This window comes from Sceloporus occidentalis, unplaced genomic scaffold (genome assembly GCF_023333645.1).
Source record: "Sceloporus occidentalis isolate IW3139 unplaced genomic scaffold, rSceOcc1.0.p SCAF_92, whole genome shotgun sequence".
In the NCBI taxonomy this organism is placed as follows: Eukaryota; Metazoa; Chordata; class Lepidosauria; order Squamata; family Phrynosomatidae; genus Sceloporus; species Sceloporus occidentalis.
In genome coordinates this window covers 3,632,064-3,658,085 of record NW_028317072.1, presented here as the reverse complement: position 1 = coordinate 3,658,085, position 26,022 = coordinate 3,632,064, and the positions used below count along the sequence as shown (strand labels likewise).

General features: G+C 42.9%; 1 protein-coding gene across 1 annotated transcript; it reads right to left on the bottom strand.

Moving 5' to 3' along the window:
- Positions 1–7,237: 7,237 nt before the first annotated feature.
- LOC149284488 (grpE protein homolog 2, mitochondrial-like) lies at positions 7,238–20,863 on the bottom strand. Its single transcript, XM_089496675.1, has 4 exons — positions 20,766–20,863; positions 11,583–11,739; positions 10,364–10,445; positions 7,238–8,148 (listed from the first exon to the last, which is right to left on the bottom strand). Exons 1-4 carry the CDS (start codon positions 20,861–20,863, stop codon positions 7,799–7,801), a joined length of 687 nt encoding a protein of 228 aa, XP_089352801.1. The 3' UTR covers positions 7,238–7,798.
- Positions 20,864–26,022: the final 5,159 nt, after the last annotated feature.

Genomic DNA, 26,022 nt, shown 5'->3' with positions numbered 1-26,022 from the left:
GCATGACTCACCAGAAAAGACAATAATGGTAGGAAAGGTAGAAGGCAGTAGAAAGCGAGGAAGACCAAATGCCAATGGCTAAACTCAGTCAAGGTCACAGGCCTGAATCTGCAGGACCTCTTGATCAGTGGAGATGTCTTGAAGATGTCTCATCCACACAGTCACCATGAGTTGGGGATAACTTGAGGGCAGTTAACAACAATAAAAGTACATGTCCATATTCACTTCACATACTTGGCAACTCACTGATTCTCTGAATGTTGCAACAATAGATATACCATACCTGTGGTGTAGCGGTTTGAGCATTGGACTACAACTCTTGAGATCAGGGTTCAAGTTCTCTCAGGCATGGACGAGTCACACTCAGCTCCAGAAAATCCCATGATAACTTCGCTTTAGGGTCACCATAAGTCCACCATAATGTGGACTTCTGGGCCTAATCCTTCTTTAAGTGTAGATTTTTGGAGAACTGGTAATCTTACATGTTTATTTGATTGTTTTACTTCATTCAGTATCATCAACATATGATCTGATACTTTCTTGAATAAAATTAGGTATTTTTTAAATAGGCTGAAATCCCTTTCCTTACTGTCCAGCTCATCTTGATTTTTAAATGAAGATTAACCAAGCCCCCTCCAGTCCTTGACGATAAAAATCTCATCATAACTCCTTCTGCTAACCTACCATGAGTCCCAGTTTGGGGAGAAAAGTGAGGCATACATCAGACAAACAAATTGCCCTTTGGGAAGTTGGCTTTCATGGCCGGCACCCATAGTTTTTTTGTGGGTTTTTCGGGCTATGTGGCCATGTTCTAGAAGAGTGTATTGCTGACGTTTCACCAGCATTCGTGGCTGGCATCTTCTGAAGACACCAGCCACAGATGCTGGTGAAACGTCAAGAATAATCTCTTCTAGAACATGGCCACATAGCCAGAAAAACCCACAAAAACTATAAAAATTGCCCTTTGTTTCATGAGTTTTAAATACATACATACATATGTACATACCACAAACTGACAATGCTACAAGTCTTCAAACTGGAAAGGTAGAGGGAATACCAAACAGTGTGTATGATGTCTCTCTCTGAGAACTAGTTATGAGAACTTGAGGGAGAGTGGGAAATGGCCTTCAGACTCTACTAATTGTGGTAAACACCATACTGTTGAATGGGACCTTCGTCTGGTCTAACAGAACTCTTCCTATGTTCTTATGACCGTGTGTGTGTGTGTGTGTGTGTGTGTGTGTGTTATGACCACACACACACACACACACACACACATATATATCACATCAATCTGTTAGCCAGTGGGCCATACCAGTTCCTCTACTCCTTTACAACTCCATCAAATAGAAATAAGTTCACTGGTGCCACTATCTTAGTTGTTTACCATTTTCTTTTCCAGTCCAGATTGAATCTCCCTTATCTGAAATGCTTTGGGCTAGAAGTGTTTTGGATTTCTTTGGATTTTGGAATATTTGCTTATACATATCAAGATATCTTGGAGATGGGAACCAAGTCTAAATGTTAAATTCATTTATGTTTTGTATACACCTTATACACAGAGACTGAAAGTAATTTTATAGAGAATATTATTTTATCATTTTGTTCATGAAAGTTTGTATACATTGAAACATCAGAAAGCAAAGGTGTCACTATCTCAGCCATGCATGTGGACAATGTTGAAGTATTTCAGAATTCCAGATAAGGGAGACCCAACTGTATCTCTGGCTTGTGTAAAATCTGCACAATGCATACTCTGGGCACAGCTGCAGAACAGAGCAAGAGAACATTCAAGAGACCAGGATAAAACCAGCCTCCACAAGATTAGCTGTGTTAGCAGTCTGTTCGGTCAAAAACACAATAAAATAAAGTATCCCTGTGCCATTTATAGTAGCATACACTTTCATGGTCTAGGAAAAAAAATACAAGGTCAAAGTATTCAGCCAAACAGTGGATTTGATGTTGCAGTTTAGTACTGAAGAAAACTATGCACTGGACTGTGGCTGTTGTTACTGAGCCACAGTCTAGTGCATAGCCACTGGCATGACTATGTGAAAGTATAAAAGTACATGCTGGCTTTTTCAAGACACAAAGGTAAATAAATCCTCCCCCTTTCAGGATTCCTTTTGATTTTGAAACAGTGAGAAATAAAACATTTCTAGATTTCTGATTAGTTGTATTTTATTCAGAAAATATTCAGAGCACACATCACCTGTTTGGGAAGACAGAAGTCCTGGAAGAACATAATGCAGGGTGAGTGGCAAACAACAGTATATTCTAAACAACATGGTTTTTGTTTCACTCCCATCCAACAAAAATCTTTGCATTAAGAAGATCAGCATTCAACTGCATAAATTTCTGCTTAATTTAAGAACACTTCAAATGTTTACCCAGATTTTTTTGTAAAAAAATACTAAATAAAAAAGATGCAGAAATTTCATTTCTGCTTCAAGATTTTTCATGGTTTTGGATGCCAGTTACCTGACAGTTCAACAAGACTATGTCCTATTTTATTTTCAGTCTTTTCCAGGAACTGATAATGATCAAATCACAAATCTTCAAGTAAATAATTTCAGTGAGAAATTTTGGCCAACAAGTCAAAATCATCTACACAGTCCAGTTCTGTACAGTATATATATTCTAAAAGAAAGTAATAAGACCAGTCTGGCTGTCTCTCCCAGCCCTATTTCCTGAAAAGATGGTTCATCTTAAGGATGCTGGGAACTGGAGCTTTTTCAAACAAGGAATATGAATTTGGGCTCTTTCATTTTTAACCATGCAGTTACAAGACTTACAAGGAAAGTAACCCAGATCCCTACATGTACCGTTGTGGCAAGTTTAGTTTTGGGAAGACAGGTAGGAGTTGGGAGAGGGGGAAAACTTCACTTTCAATAGGAATTCACAGACGAACAGTTTTAGAAACCTTTCTGCTAGGTTTCTCAGCAGCCAACAAGATTCTCATCTTCTTAGGCTGCATCCATACTGCAGAAATAATCCAGTTTGATATCATTTTAACTGCCATTGTTCAGTGCTATGGAATTCTGGGTACTGTAGTTTTGTGAGACACTTAGCCTTCACCATCAGAGAGCTCTGGTGCCATAACAATCTACAGTTGGCTCTCTGTATTGACAGATTCTTTATCCATGGATTTAACTGTCCACAACTTGAAAATCATCTAAAAATATATACATTCCAAAAACCAGACCTTGATTTTGACATTTTATATACCATTTCACCATGCCAATGTATTTAACTTGAGACTTGAGCATCCACAGATTTTAGTATCCATGGGGGGGGGGGGAGGGGGGTCCTGGAACCAAACCTCAGTGGATACCAATGGCCCACTGTGCAAATCCCAGGATTCCACAGCATTAGGCCATGGCAGTTCAAATGATGTCAAACTGGATTAGTTCCATACAGTGTGATGCAGTCCTAGTGTTTTATAACTGTTAAATCTTGCTGTTTTCCTCATTTTACATGTAGAAAAATACAAGTCAGAACATCTTGGTCAAGACTTAAAGGAAAGTTCATATAATCATGCAGCTGGAAAGCACTACAAAGGCACCTAGTTCAACCCTCTGCTATCAGGAATACACATTCCCAAAAAATGGCCAACTAACCTCTGTATAAAGACATCCAAAGAAGAAGAGTCCACCACCCTCTGAGGCAGTCTGTTCCACTGTCAAACAGCCAAGATGTTCTTCCTAACATTTAGGTAAAATCTCTTTGCTTGTTATTTGAATCCATTGGTTCATGTTCATTTAAAATGCTACTTTGCAAAATTAATTTAGTTCTGGGGACACAGTTTTTCCCCTACCATAAGATCCAAATGGTCAGAGTGATCTTCACATGAAGGGAAAAAAAATCAGAGAAGCATCCAGATGAGAGCATTGTAGCAATGGGTGTTCAATTACCCTTACATATAGGGTAATGCACCTTCAAAGCATGACAAAGAAATGAGATTTCTAGATATCCTAAATGATTGCACCCTACCATAGTTGGGGTTATGAAACCAATCAGAAGGTGCATTTTAAGTGGTCCCTTGGATTTGATGTGAGACACAATTACTGTGGAACATACTGGAAAGTGATCAGAGGGCCATTGAATTCAATCTGTATGTAAGTTGCCAATATAGCCACATACTGTATGTAAGCCACCTTGGGTCCCACTTTGAGAGAAAGGCGGGATAAAAATAAATAAATAAATAAATCTACTTCCAAAACAAGAAACCTTTTTTTTTTAAAAGGAAGGAGACAGAGACAGAAGTTGAATGGAAAAGTCAAGGTCTGATTCTTCTAGAATACTGAGAATGATTCAAAGCCACAAAAGAAGCTCTGCTAGATGTAACACAGATGAGGAAAGCTACCACTAAATCAATGAAAGGACACCACTGCCATTGACAAGCAGGAGTCAAGGAAGCTCTCTGAGGCAAGGAGGCTGCCTTCTGAACATAGAAATGTTGCTCAAATTAGAAGGAAAAAAGGAAAACAAATTTGAATGTGCAAATAGACACTGCAATCAGACAATAAAAAAGTAAAGAAACTTGAGGAGCCAAACTCTAAAAACATTAACGTCAACAATGAAAGAAAATATTTGAACATATCCAAAGCAGGAACCTGGCTAGAAAAATGACTGGCCTTTTGTGCTATAAAGGAGAAAAAGGAGAATGCAGAGAATAAATTATTTGTGCACGTCTTCACTGTAGGAAGGAGAGCAGACAAGAGTTTTGGAAAGGCTTGAATACCTGAGGCAAATCATGGGGATGAGATGAAGGACTAAACTTTTTTCATGAAGTTGGGATCTATTAATGGTTGTTAAAAAAATCAGACATGAAAATGTTAGCCTAACAAAAATATGTCATGTGTCCATAAGGCTGTTCCCATTCCCAAGGGTATCAGTTTCAAAAAAGGATCCTGGTAGGAGTGAATCAAGAAAACTACAGGTTGGTCATCTTAACATCTGTTCCAGGTACATTTGTGGAAAGTGGCCAAAGTGCAGCCTTTCAGATGTTGGATGCCAACGTTCAGCACAACCAATGATGAGGATTGCTGGGAGTTACAGCCCAACAATATCTGGAAGGACAGACTTTAACCATGCCTGACAAAGAAGGCCAAGGCTGTATCCACACTGTAGAAATCATCTAGGCTGACACCACTTTAACTGTCATGGCTCAATGCTATGGCATCCTGGGATTTGTAGTTTGTTGTGGCACCAGAACTCTCTGACAGAGAAGGCTAAATATCTCACAAAACTAAACTTCCCAGAATTCCACAGCATTGAGCCATGGCAGTTAAAGTGGTGTCAACCTGGATTACTTCTACAATGTGGATGCAGCCCAAATCTTGCTAAAGAAAAAAGAAACACCCATAATGTCTGCTAACATAAATCCTTTTTCAATTATCTTTTAAATTTTTTGAGAGTGTCAACAAATATATGGATGGGGTGGTCTAGCAGACATTATGTACCTGAGCATTTATGAAGCCCCTTATCAAAGTCTCTTGAGTCAATTTAGCAGTCATGACATAAGAAGATGGGTCTTTGTCATTCAGTTACTGCTTAAAGAATAGAAAGTACAGAGTAGGAATAAATGGACAGTTTGTAGAATACTAGGGATGTGAACAGCTGGGTCCTTCAGGGATTTGTATTAGAACCAGTGCATTTTAACTTTTTTTAAATAAATAACCAGTAGTTGAGCAAATTTGCAGATGACACTGAATTACTCAAGGTCATTAACTGGAGGCCATGCCCTATGAGAAGTGACTTAGGGAGCTGGGAATATTCAGCCTAGGGAAGAGAAGGTTAAGAGGTGATATGATAGCCATGTTTAAATATTTGAAGGGATGTCATATTGAGAATGGAACAAGCTTGTTTTCTACTGCTTCAACTAGGAGACAGAGCAATGGATTCAAATTACAGGAAAAGAGAGTCCACCTTAACATTAGGAAGAACATCCTGACAGTAAGAGCTGTTTGAGAGTGGAATATACTGCCTTGGAATGTGGTGGAGGCTCAATCATTGGAGATTTTTAAACAGAGGCAAGATGGCCATCTGTTGGGAGTGCTTTGTGTCTTCCTGAATGACAGGGGGTTGGAATGGACAGCCCTTGTGGTCTCTTCCAACTATGATTCTGGAGATTAAGGGAGCCAAAGGTTTATCTTTAAACCAATAAAACTGACATTAATTGGCAAATGAAATTAAGTGTACATAAGTATAAAACAATTCCCACTGAGGCAAAAGCCCTAACCATACATAAACCAATGAAGTTTGGGCTGGCAAATACTCAGGAAAGGAATCTTAACACTGGAGATTATCACATGGGGAAAAGGACATCCTTTTCCTGTCCTTATCACACGATTGCATGAAGATTATCAGACAATGTTGTGCTTATTTGGTCATTATCTTGTCAGTGAAGTGTAATTGTCTGCAATTGCATGAAAGGCTATCATCCAACATCACGCTTATCCCATCATTATTCTGTCAGTGAAGAGAAACTGTCCTGTCATTTTTCATTAACAGAAGTTTCCATTATTGAAAAATGACAGATCAATTCCACTTCATTGATGGGATAATGACTGGTTAAGCGTGACATTTGTGATACACTTTTGTGTGATCAGGACGGGTTAAGGATGGGAGCAATCCACTTCATTCCCCAGTATACAGGAGGTATGAAAATGGTGACATCCCTGTTGGGGGATCATTAGGAAAAGATTTTTTTAAAAAAAACAGACACAAAAAATATAACCTTCCAATATCCCAACGTCTTTATACAAATCTGTGCTGCAACCACATTTGTAAAACTATATACAGTTCTGGTTGCAACATTCAAAAATGGTATTTAGCACTACAATAGGAGCAGAAAGGAGAAACCAAAATGGTCAGTGAACTGAAACAACTCTTCTAAGAAGAAGAACGGTTTGAAGCTATTTAGCACATTTTAGCAAATAGTGTCTCAAGCTATTTAGTGCTTCAGTGCTTCTTCTGGCCCATCAAGTTGGTTACAGCTGAAGATGGGATGCTGAACTACATAGGATTTTGGACTCCTCTTACATTGTTAAACTAAGCTCAACCTTTCCAACTTCTTCCTGGGAGTACAGGAAACTGCCTTATATAGAGTTCAACGAGCTCAGTACTGTCCGTATTGACTTGTAACTGCTTTCTGGAAACTGTTAAAGAGTCTTTTGCACCCCATTCAGAAATACCAGGGATTAAACATGAAATCTTGTGCAATCAAACTGTGCAGCAGAGCATCAGCCTTCCCCAGCTTGAAATATTAGGGGTTGTATCCCCTGGACTGTCAAGTAGCAGAACATACAACACTAGTAGAATGTTTTCCGTTTTTCATCTGCAAGCCTCTAAATCTATTCAGAAGATTAGGGGATTCTCTGAAACAAATTTGGGGAATTGTGCAGAGGAATACAGGGGAGGGGGGTAGTAGAAAACATTCTACTAGTGTTGTATGTTCTGCTACTTGACAGTCCAGGGGATACAATCCCTAATATTATAATGAATAACGATGTCCTAGAATCCTTTCCCCTCTCAAACCCATTGCAGAATTTAATGCAGACCTGAGAATGACAACAGAAAAGGTGAGATTAATTACATTTTAGAAACATCTGAAAAAATATTTATAACATAGGAAATGTGACATTAAATAACTGTACATCTTGGAAATAAAGGCCAGGTTAAGGCATCCATCCTGAGACCAACATATAATACAAACTTAGCTTAATAAATAATGAGAGGACATGCCATAGCAGCAATAGTCATGTGGACAGATCTGCTACCTGTCAAGTCTAACTCATTCATGTGCTTCTACTGCCACACCCACGTGTGCATGTCTAATAGTACGGCCATGGAGTTTATAGCCATCCAGAGTCACTAATGCCACAGTGCCCGGTTGCATTTTCTCTGCTGGGATATGACACACTATTTCATGATCATATGGATCATATTTGCCACCAATTGGATTCATTTTTTGCAGGCCATGCTTAGCAAATATATTTTGCAGTTTGGACTCTATGAGAGACAAGCCTTCATAGATCTTCTTCAGAGTCAGAGTTGGGTCATTATGTTCACACTCAGCACACTCAGTTGTCTTCTCTAGGATATCTGCTACCTCTACCAGGTCTCTGCAGAAACTCTGGATGCCTGTAGATACATAAAAAAATCAAGAAAAGTAACAATTCAGAAGACAGTAACAATTCAGAAGACAAATAGCAACAGTGACAGTTCTTGTAATACTCTCTGTTACTCAGAGCCCAGCAAATACTGCCCATCTTCAAGAACAGCTGTGAATGCTTAGTTTCCTTAGAGTTGCTTTCAGATTTCTGAATATGCCATAACTGGTCTTCTGCAGTGTACAGAGATGAGCTAATCCAGGATACCAAACAGGTAGCAATATAGAGCCTTACTGGTTAGGATCATCAGTAAATATCGTTGCTAAGAAAAGTTTCAAAGGATGCTCATTGTCTTCTAGGCTCTCACTTTCAAATGAGAACTACTTCTTAAAGCAATGTACTGTTGCTTTTTTCTTTTAAATCAAGCCTCCTTGCAAACATGATTTACCAGGAAATTTAGTGCAATGAAACAGGGGGTTGAGAGAAGAAGATGGCTAGAACCTGAATGACCGAAAACTTGAAGAAGTATGACTGAAGAACACATTTTGGGACTTTCTCAATATCTATTACAGATATTGTAATTGTGGTGAAGAAACAGAATTGTACCATTGACGTTGTTCCCTCAGAGTATCTTCTGGGGAAGCTTTTTCTAATGGAATGAAACTACTTCACTCTGGCCACATGAGCCCTTGTAGGTTCACTGTGACATACTCACAAAACATGTGGATAAAATTGTTCAAATGTATTATGAGTTCTACATATGAACAATCTGAAAATTGTTCATACATACAATGAAGTTGTACAATGAAGTTGGAACAATTCAATCAGTGAATGTGTTTAGAGGACAAACTGGCCAGGTTTTATTGGATCCCACAAATAAAGCAAAAATGACAAATAATTGTGCGAATGATTATCACAAGCAATTGCGCAAATAAAGTAATATTGGAAATGCATTGTCGCTGAAATCCCGAAAGTAAAGAGATGTGTGTTAATGCTTCTTTGTGACCACTTTAATGGCAGGTTTTGTGCGATGTCGTGTGAAATCGTTTCACGTAGTTATGCACCTTTTCTGGGATATTCACGGGTTAAACTCCCAATCTCCTTCATGTGATCAACGCCCATGGCTAACTTGTATTTTAACATAATACAGTGGGCCCTTGGTATACGCGGGGGATCCGTTCCGGACCCCCCCCCGTGTATGCCAAAATCCGCATATGCTCAAGTCTCATTTGTCCCTCTCCTCCCGTTCCTCTTTCCCTCCCTCCCTCCTACCTATCTACCTATCTGCCTACCCTCCCCCCTCCCCCTTCCCGCTTACCTGCTCCATCACCGCGCCGCTGCCTCCCGCATCCTCACCACCTCTGCAGTTTAAGGGTCAGGGGCAGCTTGGAGGCCAAGAGGCCTCCAGGCTGCCCCCGGCCCTTCTTCTGCAGCGGCGGGGAGGAGTATGGGGCCAAGGCTCGTCCTCCTTGCCGCTGCCACGGTTTAAGGGTCGGGGGCAGCTTGGAGGCCCAGAGGCTTCCAGGCTGCAGCTGGCCCTTGTTCCGTGGCGGCGGCGAGGAGGACGAGGCCTAGCTTCGTCCTCCTCCTCTGCTGCCGTGGTTCAAGGGCCGGGGGCAGCTTGGAGGCCCAGAGGCCTCCAGGCTGCCCCCGGCCCTTCTTCCGCAGCGGCGGGGAGGACGGGGCCTAGCTTCGTCCTCCTCGCCGCCGCCACCACGAAAGAGCAGGGTGCAGTCTGGAGGCCTCTTGGCCTCCACGAGCAGCACCCGGCCCTTGAACCACGGCGGCGAAGGAGGAGGCGGTGGCGCAGCGACGGAGCAGGTAAGCGGGAAGGGGGAGGGGGAGGGAGGGAGGGAGGGAAAGAGGGAAAGAGGAGGGGAGGAGAGGGACTTTTGTCCCCAATGGCGGTGCGTGTGCACGCGCGCCGCCATTGGGGACAATTTCCCCGGATTTGCCATGCATGTATGCTCAAATCCGCGCATGGCAAATCCGCGTATAAGGAGGGCCGACTGTAGTTCATTTCAGCCTTGCTGAAGTTGGTAGAAAAGCTACCGTACTCAAAAATTACTAACTCATATCTCTTAAAGCTAATTTTGAAGTTTTCCTTTGTTGTATACTTTGTTGTTTTATTTTATTTACACTAGAAAGTGCCATGAAATAAAAATGTTGAAAGGCCAGCATTTTAATGCCTTAAACACTCTACATAGCCAGCTAGTTATGTATGACATAGACACCCTTTTACTTACCAAAAATCTTAGCATCCTCTACAAACTTTTGTGTTCTCCGCCTGACATTTTCAGAATCTGTTATTGCTTTCTGATATTGTTCCTGCACACAGAGCAAGAATCAGGGTCAGACACATGGTCATTATCCAAAGCAACAGAGCAATGAAAGTTCTATAAAGTGACAAACACTGAGAAAGAGAAAATGATACAGTCTGTTGGACAAATACAATCTTCTGCTACTGTTTTGAGAGAAGAACAAGTTTTTTTACTAGCTGTAGAAATTACTGCAATTGGATAGGTCATTTAAGAAAAATGGTGACTTGGCATCATTTCTGGGCTTAATCTGCCATCATGCCTGCTGAATAATAACAAAAAGTAAATGCAGCTCCCCCCTCCCCCCCATGCATAATCTAGCAGAGGGCAGAGAGACAGAAGGGAACTGCTATCACTGTTTTTTCGTACACTGAAAAAAATAAACAACTCTGAGGCATTCCTGCTACCTGTCAAGTTTAAAAGAATGAGATAAATATCTGGCAGGTGCAGCTAGAGCAGCCACTTGATAAATATCCAGCCATTCCCTAATACTTACATATATTGACAGGTGTACATTAAAATGGTGTAGACACAATGGCTACAAAAGGTTAGAAAGCTAAATTCAGCACAAGATATAGTTAAATCTGTAATTCTAGACAGAAATATGTATGTGTCTTCCCATAATTCCCAACAGCTGCCAACCAAACTATTGGTGAACATACTGTATCATAGGATTACATGCAGTACAAGCCATTAGCCAGTCTCCATGAGGTCAGCTAACTGCAATCCTCTTGTATGAAGTGATCATCACTTGGCCAGGATAAGACAAATTTCAAACTTCTCTTCAAAGTTTTATTCTCTTTATTATTTCTAAGGGTTTCCACATTCCTCTTAATCTTCTTTACCCTTGAACCCTTGAAGATTTTCTTGTCTGATCTCCATTTGTTTTAGGTGCATTTCTAAATTATTTTCTCGTTCAAATGTAACTTATAAACTTCTGTGACTTCTTATAAGAAAACAAGTTTCACTACTCACATCTCTCTCTACTCATTAGTATATCTTTCAACACCTTTATCTGATTCTTCACATCTCATATTTTGACAATACTGCACATTGTAGATGATGAAACTGGGTATTTAGGTCACTCACTGAAACCTAGAAACACAGGTGTCTTAGAGGAAATATCCAGTTCAATAAAGGTACTTACTGTTAAGATACGAACTTGTTCTTCTAGTTTGATAGCTTTGTGTTCTAAACTGTTTTCCATCTGGAGGTGTCTTGGTTCATCATTTGGTTCTTCTGGACCACAGTCATCTCCCGTGCTCCTCTGCTGTGCAGCAGTGCTGAAGGCAGACAGAAAACCTCTAAAACGGTACAATGAAAATGAGATAAAAATAAATACAAGAGCAAGGCAACTATTTATTTTTAAATAATAAATCAGCTACTGGACTGGGATGGCTGGAATTGTTCAGGTTTGTGTCAAGGGAAGTACCTCAGCACGGTGCTAACTAGACAGGGATTTCTATTTATATGTTTTTTTTCTAGCACAGAAAGAATGAGTTTACAAGTCTTTCAAAACAAGGCTGCAAAATGAGAGCCTTTCACATACAGCTTGGAAATTAAAATCAGCTATCATCAACCTGAGTTTGCAGGATCTGAGCAGCGCCACTGATGACAGAGTGACTTGGCAGTCTCTCATTCATAGGATTACCATGAGTCTAAGTCAACTTGACTTAACAACAGTAAGGTCATGGGAACCCATTGGGTAACCTTGGGCAAGTCATGATCTCTCAGCTTCAGAGGAAGTCCATGGCAAAATCCTTCTCAAGAAATCTTGCAGAGTAAACCCTGTGACAGGTTTGTCAACTTGCCATAAGTCAGCAATGACTTGAAGGTACAAAATAATCACTAATTTGTAAATAAGGGTTTAAAACAAAGAACCAGTTACTTTAGCACAGTCTTCCTTATCTGATGTTTTCCATGTTTTGAAATCAAGCTCCCATCATTGTTGTTGTTGTTGTTGTGTGTCTTCAAGTTGTTTTCGACCCTAGCATGGGATTTCCTTAGCAAGATTTGTTCAGAGGAGGTTTGCCATTGCCTTCCTCCGAGTCTGAGAGAATGTGACTTGCCCAAGGTCACCCAGTGGGATTCATGGCTGAGCAGGGAAATGAACCCTGCTCTCCAGAGTCATAGTCCAATGCTCAAACCACTATGCCACACTGGCTCTCAAGACTTCCAAAACATCCTGGCATTTGATGGTGGTCATGGGAGCTACAGTGCAAAGAAACCAGAGGTTCCCATGTTGATAAAAATAAAAACTGCTCCATGCTGAATGGAAGCCAGTGCTGAATGGTAAGTACAATGGGCCCCATGCTATATGATGGGGTTTGGTTCCAGGACCCCCATGGATACCAAAATCCATGGCTGTTCAAGTCCCATTATATACAATGACATAGTAAAGTGGTGTTCTTTTAAAAATGGCAAAATCAAGGTTTGCTTTCTAGAATTTACACACACACACACAAATATTTTCAAGCTGTGGATAACTGAATCTGTATGTAAAGAATCTGTGGATATGGAAAGCTGACTGTAAAGAAGGTGGGAGCCTGATTTGTGCACAACTTTTAGCATTTACCACAATGGTTCTTAACCTTTTAAAGGTCACAGAGCCTTTTGAGTAACAGATGAAAGCTATTGATTCCATTTCTGGAAAACTACACTTAAATTGAAAGGGAAAAAATCTTTTCTTTTTTCATACCTAATTCATGGACTCCACCCACTGAAGCCTTAGGAGGTCCACAGACTACAGGTTAAGAATCCCTGATTTATAGCACACAGTATCATTTCCACAACTGCCCAGTAAGCTTGGTGAACCAGACATTGGTTAGTCACTGTGTTTAACAGAATGCAAGCCCAGGGCAAACATTTAATCTCCGTGTTAATTCTAGCTTGGCAGAACAGATGCACTGAAATCCCCAAGTCATTTGAAGTTTGCAACAAATAGGCTCTATACTGTCTATTATTTAGTCGGGCAGAATTCACTCATCAGCAAACAATCTGGGGGCAGTTCGCAGAAACACTAGTTTGTTTTTGCCCAGAAGATAAAACTCAAACCTGTGCTTTTTTTCAACATACAAACCTGGGTACTTTGAATCAAGGAATAAAATTCCCCAGATTCCACTATTTTGCCTCAAGTCTACAGAGCTCAAAACTTTACCAACATTTTCATAAGCAATCAAGTCAAGCTCTGGAGGCATTTTACCAGGCAATTCCTAGTACAGTCTGAGAAGAAGACTTTGGTATTCATTGAAAGACTCTGAGACAAGTAATCTGCACCAAACAAGTGTCAAATAAAAGTACAAGACGGACTGACACAGAAGAAAGGATTCAGATTAATAGAAGTTGAAAATGCATACTGGAATTCAGTCTTAACTCTACAATTACTTTTTACAGCTGAGAGGGCAACTATAGAGATGGCCAGTTTTGGCCTCCATATCAGACCAAGCCATCCTATTTTCAGTCTTAGGCTAGGTGTAAGCTGAACTAGAAGTCACTTTTCATTTGTGACTTCCAGGATTTCTAGAGTCCAGAGGGAGGGTGGGTCTGGAAAGGGCTTTACACCCTATCACTCAACAATGGCAAGTTTATTTATATTAAGGCAGTAATCCCGAACATACTTATTAGGGAGCATATCTCATGGGATAAACGAACTTGCTTTTCACTAACCATACAGATGGCTGCACTGCAAATTGTTAGGAAGAACATTTAGGGTTTCAGAGATGAGAAAATTCATACCAGATCTTCTCTAAACATATTGACCTGTTCCAATATCAGTTCAGGCTCATCTAGTACATCATACCTGTTCTGTTCCCAAGGCAACATTGAAATATATAAACAATACAACATTTAAGGCTCCTTTAAAATGGCTGGCTGATGTAAGAATTGATATTTTCACATCTGCCTGAGACCAACCATTACTGCTAATTTTATTCAGTTCATTTGGTTGCTCTTCTCACCAGTTTTAGAAAAATCTATGAATGCTTTTGGACTGCCAGAACAGATGTCCCTTAACATCAGGAACACCAAACACATCTTCCTCACCCTCTTGTCAGATCTGCGTATCATTTCTACACAGACTATATAGCACTGGTAGTGAAAGTGGTGGTCTGCAGATCAGTGCCAGTCCATGGCAAGTTTCCTAAAGCACCTGTAATTCGTTGGTGGTCTCTCATCCAAGTACTAACCTGGGCTGACCTTTCTTAGCTTCCAATATTAGACAGGGTCTAGTGCCTTTAAGATTTTTAGACCCATGTTAGCGTGGGAAGTACTGGCTTATAGGCGCGGTACAGAGCGCCAAATTGTGCAGTACTGCTGCGGAGCAAAAAAGGAGCACCTCGAAGCGGCTCCTTTCTGCAGTGCTGCTGCAACGCTGCAAAGTGAAGGTTGCTGGGCATGTGGGCGCTCTGCCCACCAGGCAACCCTCGCACGTGACAAGGGCGCCGCAAAGGCCCATCTGTTCCAGGCCATAGTGCCAGCTCTGGGAGTAGGTCACATTTGAGACACTATACCCACAAAGGTTGCTCTTGAATGCCTTTCTTCCGTACTCAAACAATGTCAAAGCTTAATCAAGACAATGTCTTCTGAAAAATTAACCCAAACCTCAGACTTAACCAGATGAAGTCCTTGTGAAAACAAAGCAGCAAGATAACATTAAGTTATTTAAACTGGTTTCAGGGACTCTAGAGAACAAGCGAGGGCATTCCTCTTTACTAGTATCAAGGATGGCCACGTCAAGATGGGGTGAAGGCTACTGGAATTTTAATAGAGGGAATATTGGAGTGGCATTTGTCATGTAAAAACACCTGCTGAAATTTCTTCTTCCACACAATTATCAAATTTATAGGAGTCCCCCCCATATATAACCACTGACTAGCATACATGAAAAGAAGTATAGAAAATAGTCCAGTACCATCAGGGGCTAGCCTGAAGAAAGAGGCTCCACCCTCCCTAACTGTCATCTTTCGGCCTCTGAGGCAGAGAGAGAAGGCTGGCCCAGTTCCATCAGGGGCTAGCCTGAAGAAAGAGGCTCCTCCCTCCCTAACTGTCATCTTTCGGCCTCTGAGGGAGAGAGAAGGCTGGCCCAGTTCCATCAGGGGCTGGCCTGAAGAAAGAGGCTCCTCCCTCCCTGTCATCTTTCGGCCTCTGAGGGAGAGAGAAGGCTGGCCCAGTTCCATCAGGGGCTAGCCTGAAGAAAGAGGCTCCTCCCTCCCTGTCATCTTTCGGCCTCTGAGGGAGAGAGAAGGCTGGCCCAGTTCCATCAGGGGCTGGCCTGAAGAAAGAGGCTCCTCCCTCCCTGTCATCTTTCGGCCTCTGAGGGAGAGGGAAGGCTGGCCCAGTTCCATCAGGGGCTGGCCTGAAGAAAGAGGCTCCTCCCTCCCTGTCATCTTTTGGCCTCTGAGGGAGAGAGAAGGCTGGTCCAGTACCATCAGGGGCTAGCCTGAAGAAAGAGGCTCCTCCCTCCCTAACTGTCATCTTTCGGCCTCTGAGGGAGAGAGAAGGCTGGCCCAGTTCCACCAGGGGCTAGCCTGAAGAAAGAGGCTCCTCCCTCCCTAACTGTCATCTTTCGGCCTCTGAGGGAGAGAGAAGGCTGGCCCAGTTCCATCAGGGGCTAGCCTGAAGAAAGAGGCTCCTCCCTCCCTAACTGTCATCTTTCGGCCTCTGAGGGAGAGAGAAGGCTGGCCCAGTACCATCAGGGGCTGGCCTGAAGAAAGAGGCTCCTCCCTCCCTAACTGTCATCTTTCGGCCTCTGAGGGAGAGAGAAGGCTGGCCCAGTACCATCAGGGGCTGGCCTGAAGAAAGAGGCTCCTCCCTCCCTAACTGTCATCTTTCGGCCTTTGAGGGAGAGAGAAGGCTGGCCCAGTACCATCAGGGGCTGGCCTGAAGAAAGAGGCTCCTCCCTCCCTGTCATCTTTCGGCCTCTGAGGGAGAGAGTAGGCTGGCCCAGTTCCACCAGGGGCTAGCCTGAAGAAGAAGAGCCCTCCCTCCAGTCCATCTGCCTTGGTCCAGGCCTCAGAGGGAGAGAAGAATGCTGGACCTGATTCCCTCCCCCCTCACCATTCCCTTCTCCTTTTGTGTCGTGTCTTTTAGATTGTAAGCTTGTGGGCAGGGAACTGTCTGTTATCCCCTCTATTGTAAACCGCTCAGATTCCCAGTGATTGGGCGGTATATAAATAAAACCTATTATTATTATTATTATTATTAAAAGTAGGTCCCTAATCTTCCCCCTCTCTCCTTGGCTTTCTCTTCCTACATACACTTGCACGTACAGACTGGAGGTGGTATGCACAAATAGGCTAGCAGAAGTGATTCATGGACCTGGATCTGGATAGGAGTAGAGCAATGTTTCTCTTTCTGTTCATTCTGAGCTATGGAAGCACATAAACTTTTGCTTAAGCAGCCTGAACACTAGGATCTTTCAAGAATCTGAAATTTTTGCTTGTTGTCATCCCTATCTTATACCTAGGATAAAACAAGCCTAAACTTGCAGCCCTGCATGGGAAATGATTGACATAATATAAAAGATGTAACACAAAACATCACCAACCTACATTATTGGGCTTCAAGAATAACCTGAAGAGCACAACCTTAAAAGCTATTTGCACAGTTTCTTAGCAGCCTCCAAATCTGCAGCACTCTAAGGGAAGTGTTGTTTTAGGTTCTATAACTGTTGACTTATATTTTTCCAATAACGTTTGGCACATGTGTGCACTCATATAGGTGAGAGAAAGACACACACACACACACACACACACATATATATATGGGACTGAATAAGCCTTTGTCAACTATCTATGTTAAGCCAACCTGTGTTTGCCACCTAAGTCTAAACCATAGCACAAACACATCATTTAATAGTTCTCCCTCCTGACATACATTGCCTTTAGCTGTACAGATCAAATGCTGAAAAGATATAATCTGGAACTGGGAATACAAAAAAACTGTGCAGCATTTTTGCCTTTTAAAAGTGTCATACACATCAGGGAAGTGTTAGAGGAGGCTGAAATTCGAGAGCCTTGTCCTCTGATTCATGAGCAGCATGAGGAAGGAAGAAGGTTTGGAAGGGACTTGCCTGAATGACAACAGACACAGGAATTATTTATTCATAATTATTTATTTCCAGGTGGATAAACATGTTTCCTGAAAGTCAGGAAGCCCCATCCATTAGAAGAATAGACCAACAAGAATCTTGCACAATTTTCTCCTATTCTTTAATGCCCTGAAGGAATTATTCTGTGAAGAAATACACATTTATTTATTTTTCTCCACAAAATCTGTGCTTTCTGCACATAAGATACATTTTCTGTACAGGAAATCTGTTTCTTGTGAAGAAACCAGGGTGTTTTGTTTTGTTTTTATGGCACAAAAACAAGTGTCCTTTTCTGGGCTAGATGTTCAGTACAGAGAGAACATTCATAAAAATATGTTTTTCTCCTGCAACAGGTAGATCATTACTGTAATTAGTAAGGCCTAAATAGTTGAACATTTCCATCCACCTCTTAAATATTAAGACCTAAGTCCAATTTCCAGTCCCAGCGTCCCAGAGTACCTAATGAGATCTGTAGAACTGTTAATTTATGATTCAAAAATTGATTCAATGGGTCTAGTGAATATTTGACTCATAAATGAATTTTCCTGAACTAAAATAGTATTCAGCAATACATCTACAGGTTGATTGCTTCCTTTTGGGGGCATGACTGTACATTGTGAAGGGGATGTGAGGACCAGCATCCCAATCCATGCCGATGGGAAGAAAAGTGTAACCATTTTTGTTCGAATTTAGCTGTAATGCTCTTTGTGAGCAGCAACCCCAACTGCACAGGATTCCCAACTTTGTTTGGAGCACAGTAACCAATTCAGTTTCTCATCAGATATTTTGATCAACATGGGGAATTCGGGTGGTGGGGGAAGAGTCAGTTCCGCCGGTGCCAGTTTTCGTAAAACTGAATAGATTTATCAGTAGGAATGAAAAAGGAAATGAATAAAGCACGAAGTCTGTAATAAATTCAATTATTAACCAACACAAACCAACCAACTTTTAGGTCAGCAATCCTAGGACAAACCTTGTTAAGCAGTTTGCTTTTGATAAGAAGTTATACCAAAAAAAGCAACTATCTTCATATACAAGATAAGGGGAAAAATGAGAAAGAAGGGGAAGTCAGCTGTGGAAGTATTCCCAGATTTGTATTTCAAGGCCCAAGGTTTTGAATAGAATAGAAAACTTCAGTATATGAAAATACACACACTCACAACCTTCTCCTCCTCCCTCTGACTTTCTCTCTCTCCCCTTCTCTTCTTATTTCCACTCTCACATGACACAGGGTTAGATAAGATAGTAAAAGTGAAAAGGGGAAAGATGGGGTGGGGAGGAAAGGGAAATAAGTACTGCCTTGCCTCACCCACTTCTGCTCTTGAGGGGTTAGGCAGAAATGAATGGAGTCCTTGGGCTGAAAACAGAAGCCCACATCTGGCTTCAGTGGGCCTTTGGTCTGAGATGAGAACAAAAAAACTAGAGCATCTTTTAACTGTCTGTGCAGCAGCAGCAGCAGAAGTCTAGGACTGGGAGGGAGCTATGAAAGAACTAGACAAGATCCTAAAGACCAAAGATATACACTTTAGGATCTTGTCTAGTTCTTTCATAGCTGCCCTTCCCAGTCTTAGATATATAGAGAGTTGGTGTGGTGTAGCGGTTTGAGCGTTGGACTAGTACTCTGTAAACTAGGGTTCGATTCCCAGCTTGGCCATAAAACCCACTGGGTGACCTTGAGCCAGTCACACTCTCTCAGCCTCAGAGGAAGGCAATGACAACCTCCTGTGAAGAAACTTGCCAAGAAAACCCCATGATAGGTTATAGCCTTAGGGTAGCCATAAGTTGGAAATGACTTGAAGGCACACAACAACAAAGATATACAGCTGAAGGCTAAAGCGAGGATCATCTATTCTAAGTCATTGTATTCCCCATCACCATGTATGGATGTGAGAGTAGAACAGTGAAGAAAACTGATAGGGAGAAAATTAATCCATCTGAGATGTGGTGCTGGAGAAGAGTACTGAGGATGCCATGGATGGCCAAAAAGGCCAACAGGTGGGGCCTTGAACAGATTAAGCCTAAATACTCCCTGGAAGCCAAGATGGTTAAATTGAGGCTGTTGCATTTTGGCCACATCATGGGAAGGAAAGACTCACTGAAAAGACAATGATGCAAGGGAAGGTGGAGGGGAGCAGAGAGAGAGGAAGAAGAGCACATGCTGGATGGATGGACTGCATTGAGACAGGAGCATGAGTTTGAGCAGAGCAGTGAGGACAGGGAGGCCTGGGGGTGCCTCACCTAGCCAGCCTGGGAGCCCTGGCTTGAATGTTGGGCCACTAGGGCTCTGGAGACCAGGGTCCTAATCCCCACAGTCAAGGAGCTGGGCTGCCTGAGAGAGTCCGGTGTCTTGGGGCAAATGTGGGCTTCCTGCTGCATTGTGTGTGAAACTGTCCTTTATCTATACCAGGGGTACAGGGCCAGTGTGGTGTAATGGTATGAGTGTTATACTGGGAGATCAGGGACTGAATACTGGCCAGCCATGGAAGCCCACTGGGTGACCTTGGGCGGGAGCCACGCTCTCTCAGCCTCCTCAGCAGAAGGCAATGGCAAAGCCCCTCTGTGCAAATATTGCCAAGGATAGGGTCGCCATGAGTCGGAAACGAATTGAAGGCACACAACAACAACAACAACATATCTCTAGTCAAAATGCCCCCCTCAGAAGATGCACAGAACCTCCCTCCTCAGTCTAGGATATATATATATATACACACACACACACACACACATACATATAATTGTTATTAGAGAGAGAGAGAGAGAGAAAGGTCCACTGCATAAACAACCCACTCTGAGACCGATTTAACTGCCATGGTCCAATGCTGGGGAATTCCTGGGAATTGCAGTTCCTTGTGGCACCAGAGGCTCAATGTCACTCTGACAGAACCACAGATCCCAGGATTCCCTAGCGCTGAGCCAGGGCAGTTAAAGCGGCCTCAAAGTGGATTGTTTCTGCAGTGTGCTTTTTGGACCAAAGAAAGAAAGAAGGAAGGACGGGGACAATTCCGGAGAGAGGAGGCTGCCTCCTCCCCGCAGACCCAGCCCGCCCTTGAGTGCCACAGCTCCATGCTAGGGAACCCTGGGGCGCCTCCAGAAACCACGCTTCCCAGACTCCCACAGCATCCCGGAGCCGTGGCACCGAGAAGCAGTGCGGATGCACCGCGGGAGGAGGGGCGCTGGACCCCGGCGCAGTCCAGCCACGGGAGGGGGGTACAAGGGGGGTAAGGCAGGACGGAGGCGCCCTACCTGTGGCAGCGGGGCTTGAGCCGGAGCAGGGGGCTGAGGCAATGCCTCGCCGCCCGCACAGAAGAGCCTCCTGCTGCCGCCGCTGCTGCTGCTGCCATGGGGCCCTCAGGAAGACAGAGGAGGAAGGGCTTGCGGAGACTACAGCTCCCGTCAGGCACCGCGCGCCGGAGGGGCTCCGGACTACGACTCCCGTCGGCCCCCGCGCTCACAACCGGGAAGGGGAAGGGCTGCTGCTGAACGTAAGGAAAGCAAAAGTAAAGCCCTGTAGGACGGAGCTACATACGTTCAGCCCAGGCAGCGAGGAGGGAGGAATGGTCCAAGGTCCACTGCTGGCGCTGCTAACTTCCTTCGAGAGGACCCCGACTCATGAGGAGACAACATAGACAGGGCCTTCCTGTCCAGCCCCATCCTGCCATGCAGGAACTCACAATCACAGCACCCCTGGGAGGGACACAAACACACCGCTCCCCCACCTTCTCTGGGGCCAGGGGCACAAGGACCCCTGAATATGGACACACCGCAGGACGCCTCTCTGGGCATCTCTAGGTCCTCCAGCAAAACTCTGTGGCCAACGTCCATAGAACTGCTCTGGAGGAGCTACAAAGGCCGAGTGGGAGTCCGCTCTAGGAATCTCCAGCCTGTCTTTCTGCGCGACTTGTTGGTTAAAGGCGACCATAGAGTTTCGCTGGAGGACCTGGACATTCCTAGAGAGACCACATTAATCCAATCCGCAAACATGGAGGGATGAGTGTAATCTACTTTAAGACCGCTTTGATGGCTGTGGTTCAATGGGATCCTGGGAACTCTGTTAGAGAGAGTTCTGGGGTCACAATAAACTACAGTTCCCATGATTCCCAAGCCCTGAGCCAGGGCAGTTAACACAGTCCCAGAGTGGATTGTTTCTGCAGTGTGTTTTGGGCCCAAGCCTCCCTATCCTTGACTGCTGTTGTTTTCTTATATCCCACCTTTCTCCCAATATAGGGATTCAAAGCGCCTCATTTAAAAAACAATACAAAATTAAAAACTATAAATATAAAATTAAAAAACCAAAAAGCTTCAAAAGTTAAAACAGTAATAAGTATAACAGGTTAAAAATACAAGCCTCTGGTTCCGCAGATTATTCAGGGCTATGACATTGACTCAATCCCTCTGTCTCTCAGGTGCGGCCTTCCTCCCTTTCTACTGCCTTCTCCCTTTCCTAGCATCATTGCCTTTTCCACTGAGTCCTTGGGGTTTTTTTGGGGGGTTTTTTTAATTTATATACCGCTATTCCAAAGATCATAGCAGTGAACAGCAAGTAAGCTAATTAGCAAGTAAGCTAATTTGCCCCCAACAGTCTGGGTACTCATTTTAGCGACCTCGGAAGGATGCATGCCTGAGTCGAGCTTGGGCCCTTTTGCTGGTCTTGAACTCGCAACCTTGTGGTTTTGAGTGAATGGCTGCAGTACAGGCATTTAACCACTGCGCCACCAGGGCTCCTCCTTCCTTCTCATGATGGTGTGCCCAAAGTACGACAGCCTCCTCAGCTTTATCATCTCAGATTCCAGGGAGGTTTCAGGCTTGGTCTGTTCTAGGACCTATTTGTTTGTCTTTTTGGCTGTTCGTGGAAACCTCAGCACTATTCTCCACACCTTGAATGAATTTATTTTCTTCCTATCTGCTTTCTTTACTCTCCAGCTCCTACATCCATCTGCGCATGGTGTACATCAGGGGTAGGCAACCTTTTTGAGCCGGGGGCCGGGTTGCTGTCCCTCAGACAACTGGGGGGCCGAAGCCAAAAAATAAATAAATAAATAATTTTTAAATAAATAAATAAACCGGGCCAAATGTAGGACATTTTCAAATGGTGGACACTTTTTTAAAAAAAGTGGAGGACACACAAAAAAAATTTTCTGATTTTTTTTTAAAATGTTAATATAAGTGCATGTTTCTGAGGCGTCTATAAACAATTGCCCCCCTTGCCCCTGCGGCAATCGGCAGCAGGACCGGGCTGGGGCCGGTCCCAAGGCCTCGCCAGGCCGCATCCGGCCCGCGGGCCGCAGGTTGCCTACCCCTGGTGTACATGGTACAGTGGCTTGTACGATAATAACTTTAGTGCTCAGTTGTATAACTTTACCCCTTAGGATTTTATCTAGCTCTTCCTTAGCTGCTCTTCCCATTCCTAGTCTTCTTAGTTCTCCGTTCTGATCAGTGTTTGATCCAAAGTATGGGAAATCATTAACTGTTTACATTTCCTCATTATCTAGACTGAATTTAGGTAGATCCCCCATGGTGATTGCCTTTTGTTTTCTTTACATACAACAATAAACCTGCTTTTGTACTTTCTTCCCTGACTTTCCTTAAACCAATAACACAATATACAATATACAAATCTAAAACAATCATTCAAAAGAGTGAGGCAGAAAGTTGATGGGATCAAAGTACACTAGTTCATTTTCCAGAGGGGAAGGCTTGACAGAAGAGGAAAGTTTTTAGCCTCTTTTTGAATGTTTCTAGAGGGTAGATCAGGCAGAGTTCTTCAGGAAGACTGTTCCAGATTTTTGGGGCTGCTACTGAGAAGGCCCTCTGGGATGTAGTTGCATATTTAGATGATGGAATTTCTAGCAAGTTCTTCCCGGTTGTTCTGAGTGTGTGGGGGGGATTATATGGGGAGATGCGGTCCCTCAAGTAACTCGGGCCCTAGCCATGTAGGGCTTTATAGGTAATAACCAACACCTTGTATTGTGCTCGGAAGCGAATAGGTAGCCAGTGCACATCTTTCAAAATAGGTGTTATATGGTCAGACCTGGAAACACCAGTGACCAATCTGGCTGCCATGTTTTATACTAGCTGAAGCTTCCAGGCTTGGTACAAGGGTTGCCCCATATAGAGCGCATTACAGAAATCTAAGTGAGAGGTTACCAGAGCATGTACCACAGTTTCAAGGTCCCTTTGGCCCAGGTAGGGTTGCAGCTGGCGTATCAACCGAAGTTGATAGCAAGCACTTCTGACTGTCGCATCTACTTGAGATGTCAACTGCAGAGATGAGTCCAGAAGTACTCCTAAACTGCGAACTTCGTCCTTCAGGGGAAGTGTGACCCCATTCAGGACAGGTGGATAAATTTCCTTCCCTGGGCCTGGGAAACCTATCACCAGTACTTCCGTTTTCTCTGGATTAAAACTGAGTTTGTTTACCCTCATCCAACCCATTACCGACTCCAGGCAGGTGTTCAGAGGAGAGACGCCATCCTTAGTCATTGAATCAGTCAGGGGCACAGAGAAGCATATTTGGGTGTCATCAGCATACTTCTTGGCTTTCCGTGGACTTTTGTCTTCAAGAACAGGTAGCTACTGACTCATTCAGCCTTTAGTCTCTGTTATTCCCGCTCAGATTTCTGTGTTCAGGTTAGCTCTGCATGCTGTATATTTGAATGAGTTACCTTTGTGTGTGTGCTACTCTCTATTTTTCTTAATAAATATGTATTTCCCCATGCCTGGATCTCCCTAATGAGTATGGGTATCATTGGTGCTGGACCCTGCATGTTGTGTTACACCCTCTCATATAGCCAAGTTGAGTATTTCCCCAAAATTAATTAAAGATAGATTGTAATTGCTAGTGGAGGCTCTACTAGCTCGACACAAAACGGTAACAGACTATTGTATTGACTTACTTTTGGACTATATGTACAATGTGTATATGAAACATAAATGAGTTTTGTGGTTAGGCTTGGGTCTCATCTCCAAGATATCACATTATGTACATATATGCAAATATAGGTATTCCAAAATCCAAATCTTTTTTAAGGATTTAAGAATATGTAAATTTTTAATTATTTTACATCATTTAGAATGGAGAGATGTCTAATAAGACTATCTATAAAACAGTGGTTCTTGAACTTTGGTTCTCTAGATGTTTTGGACTTTATATTCCAGAAATCCCAGCTAGCATGGTCAATGGTCAGGGATTAAAAGAGTTGAAGTTCAAAACATCTGGAGGACTAAAGGCTGTGAACAATTAATGTAGAAACTGATTAACAATATGAAGAAAATAATGTGTCAGTAGCTCTTTCAAGGAGGTAGCAATCTACGTATTGCTTTCTAAAATTAATATCCAGCTTTGTTAGTATGCTGTGTTGCTCTTTACCTAACAATGAGCCTGTGTTTTTCTTTTAAGACTCAAGCCAGATGCTTATAACTTCTGGATTTCATATTTTTAAAAATGGGTTGAGGCCATGGCTGATAGGATAAAGGGAAAATGCCACTCACAATCCCACCAACTCACATACAGAAGTGAGAGTAGTAGTTGAATCTTACTTTAACTGTGGCAGTAGATCATTGTCCACCACACTTGTGGACAGCAATCTAGTAAGCTACCTGATGTAAGATAGCTCTGCCCTCCCAGGGGGAATATCACCAGGAGATTCAGAACAGCTAGGGACTGCTACTATGGCTTGTAAGTCTCCCAACATAGGCAAAAATATTTATTAATTCAGCCATAGTGTGATCGAACATTAGGTGCCAGCATGAGCGGATACAATTGCAATAGCATACATAGCAATGGAATAGGTAGTGTGAATGATACGTAGACCCAGTCATATGGAAAGTCATGAGGATGGATTAGACTACCAACCCATTCCGCATTTCTCATGGAAATTGAAAGCCAAAATATTAGTTCTGCCTGATCAAACAAGACCGGAATCTCCCTTTCATCTTTTGTGTATGCCTAAAAAATCCTTTCCATTCCTGGGGACTCCAGATCTTGTCTTGGTGATGTAATGTCCATGAAGTATCATAAATCAAAATCAGTCCTTCTCATCTCCCGAATATCAAAACAAACTTTGCAGTTAGGAAACCTTCTCAGGTTCTGTTGAGGGGCAATCAAGCTTTTGTTTTGGATTTTAAGGTATAAATAGCACCCCCAAACTTAGCCTTTTTGCTGCAGGCAGTCCTACTGCTTTTCTGGTGTCTGTTGCCCTTAAGCTTCAGTTTAAGTTATTATTTCTTTTTTCTTTTCCTGTCTGCTTCCCTAAACCTGCATACTTGAGCCTTGCAGTTTAAGCTGCTCTTAATAATAATAATAATAATAATATGTTTTATTTATAGACCGCTATTCCGCAATGATCATAGCGGTGTACAGTAAAAATCTTAATGCAATACAAAATACAAGGTGACAAAGGAGGGAGAAGTCTCGTCCTTCAGGCAGTCCCTGATGTTGCTGGGTCTGCCTGATCGCTCCCTCTGAGGCCAAGATGACAGTTGAGGAGGGAGGGGCCTCTTC

Excerpts from the sequence above, each read along its gene's own strand:
- LOC149284488 (XM_089496675.1), bottom strand. The coding sequence starts at position 20,863 with ATGGCAGCAGCAGCAGCGGCGGCAGCAGGAGGCTCTTCTGTGCGGGCG. Across the intron at positions 11,740-20,765 it reads CTCAAGCCCCGCTGCCACAG|AGGTTTTCTGTCTGCCTTCA; the intron begins GTAGGGCGCCTC and ends GTACCGTTTTAG. Across the intron at positions 8,149-10,363 it reads AGAGGATGCTAAGATTTTTG|GCATCCAGAGTTTCTGCAGA; the intron begins GTAAGTAAAAGG and ends ATGTATCTACAG.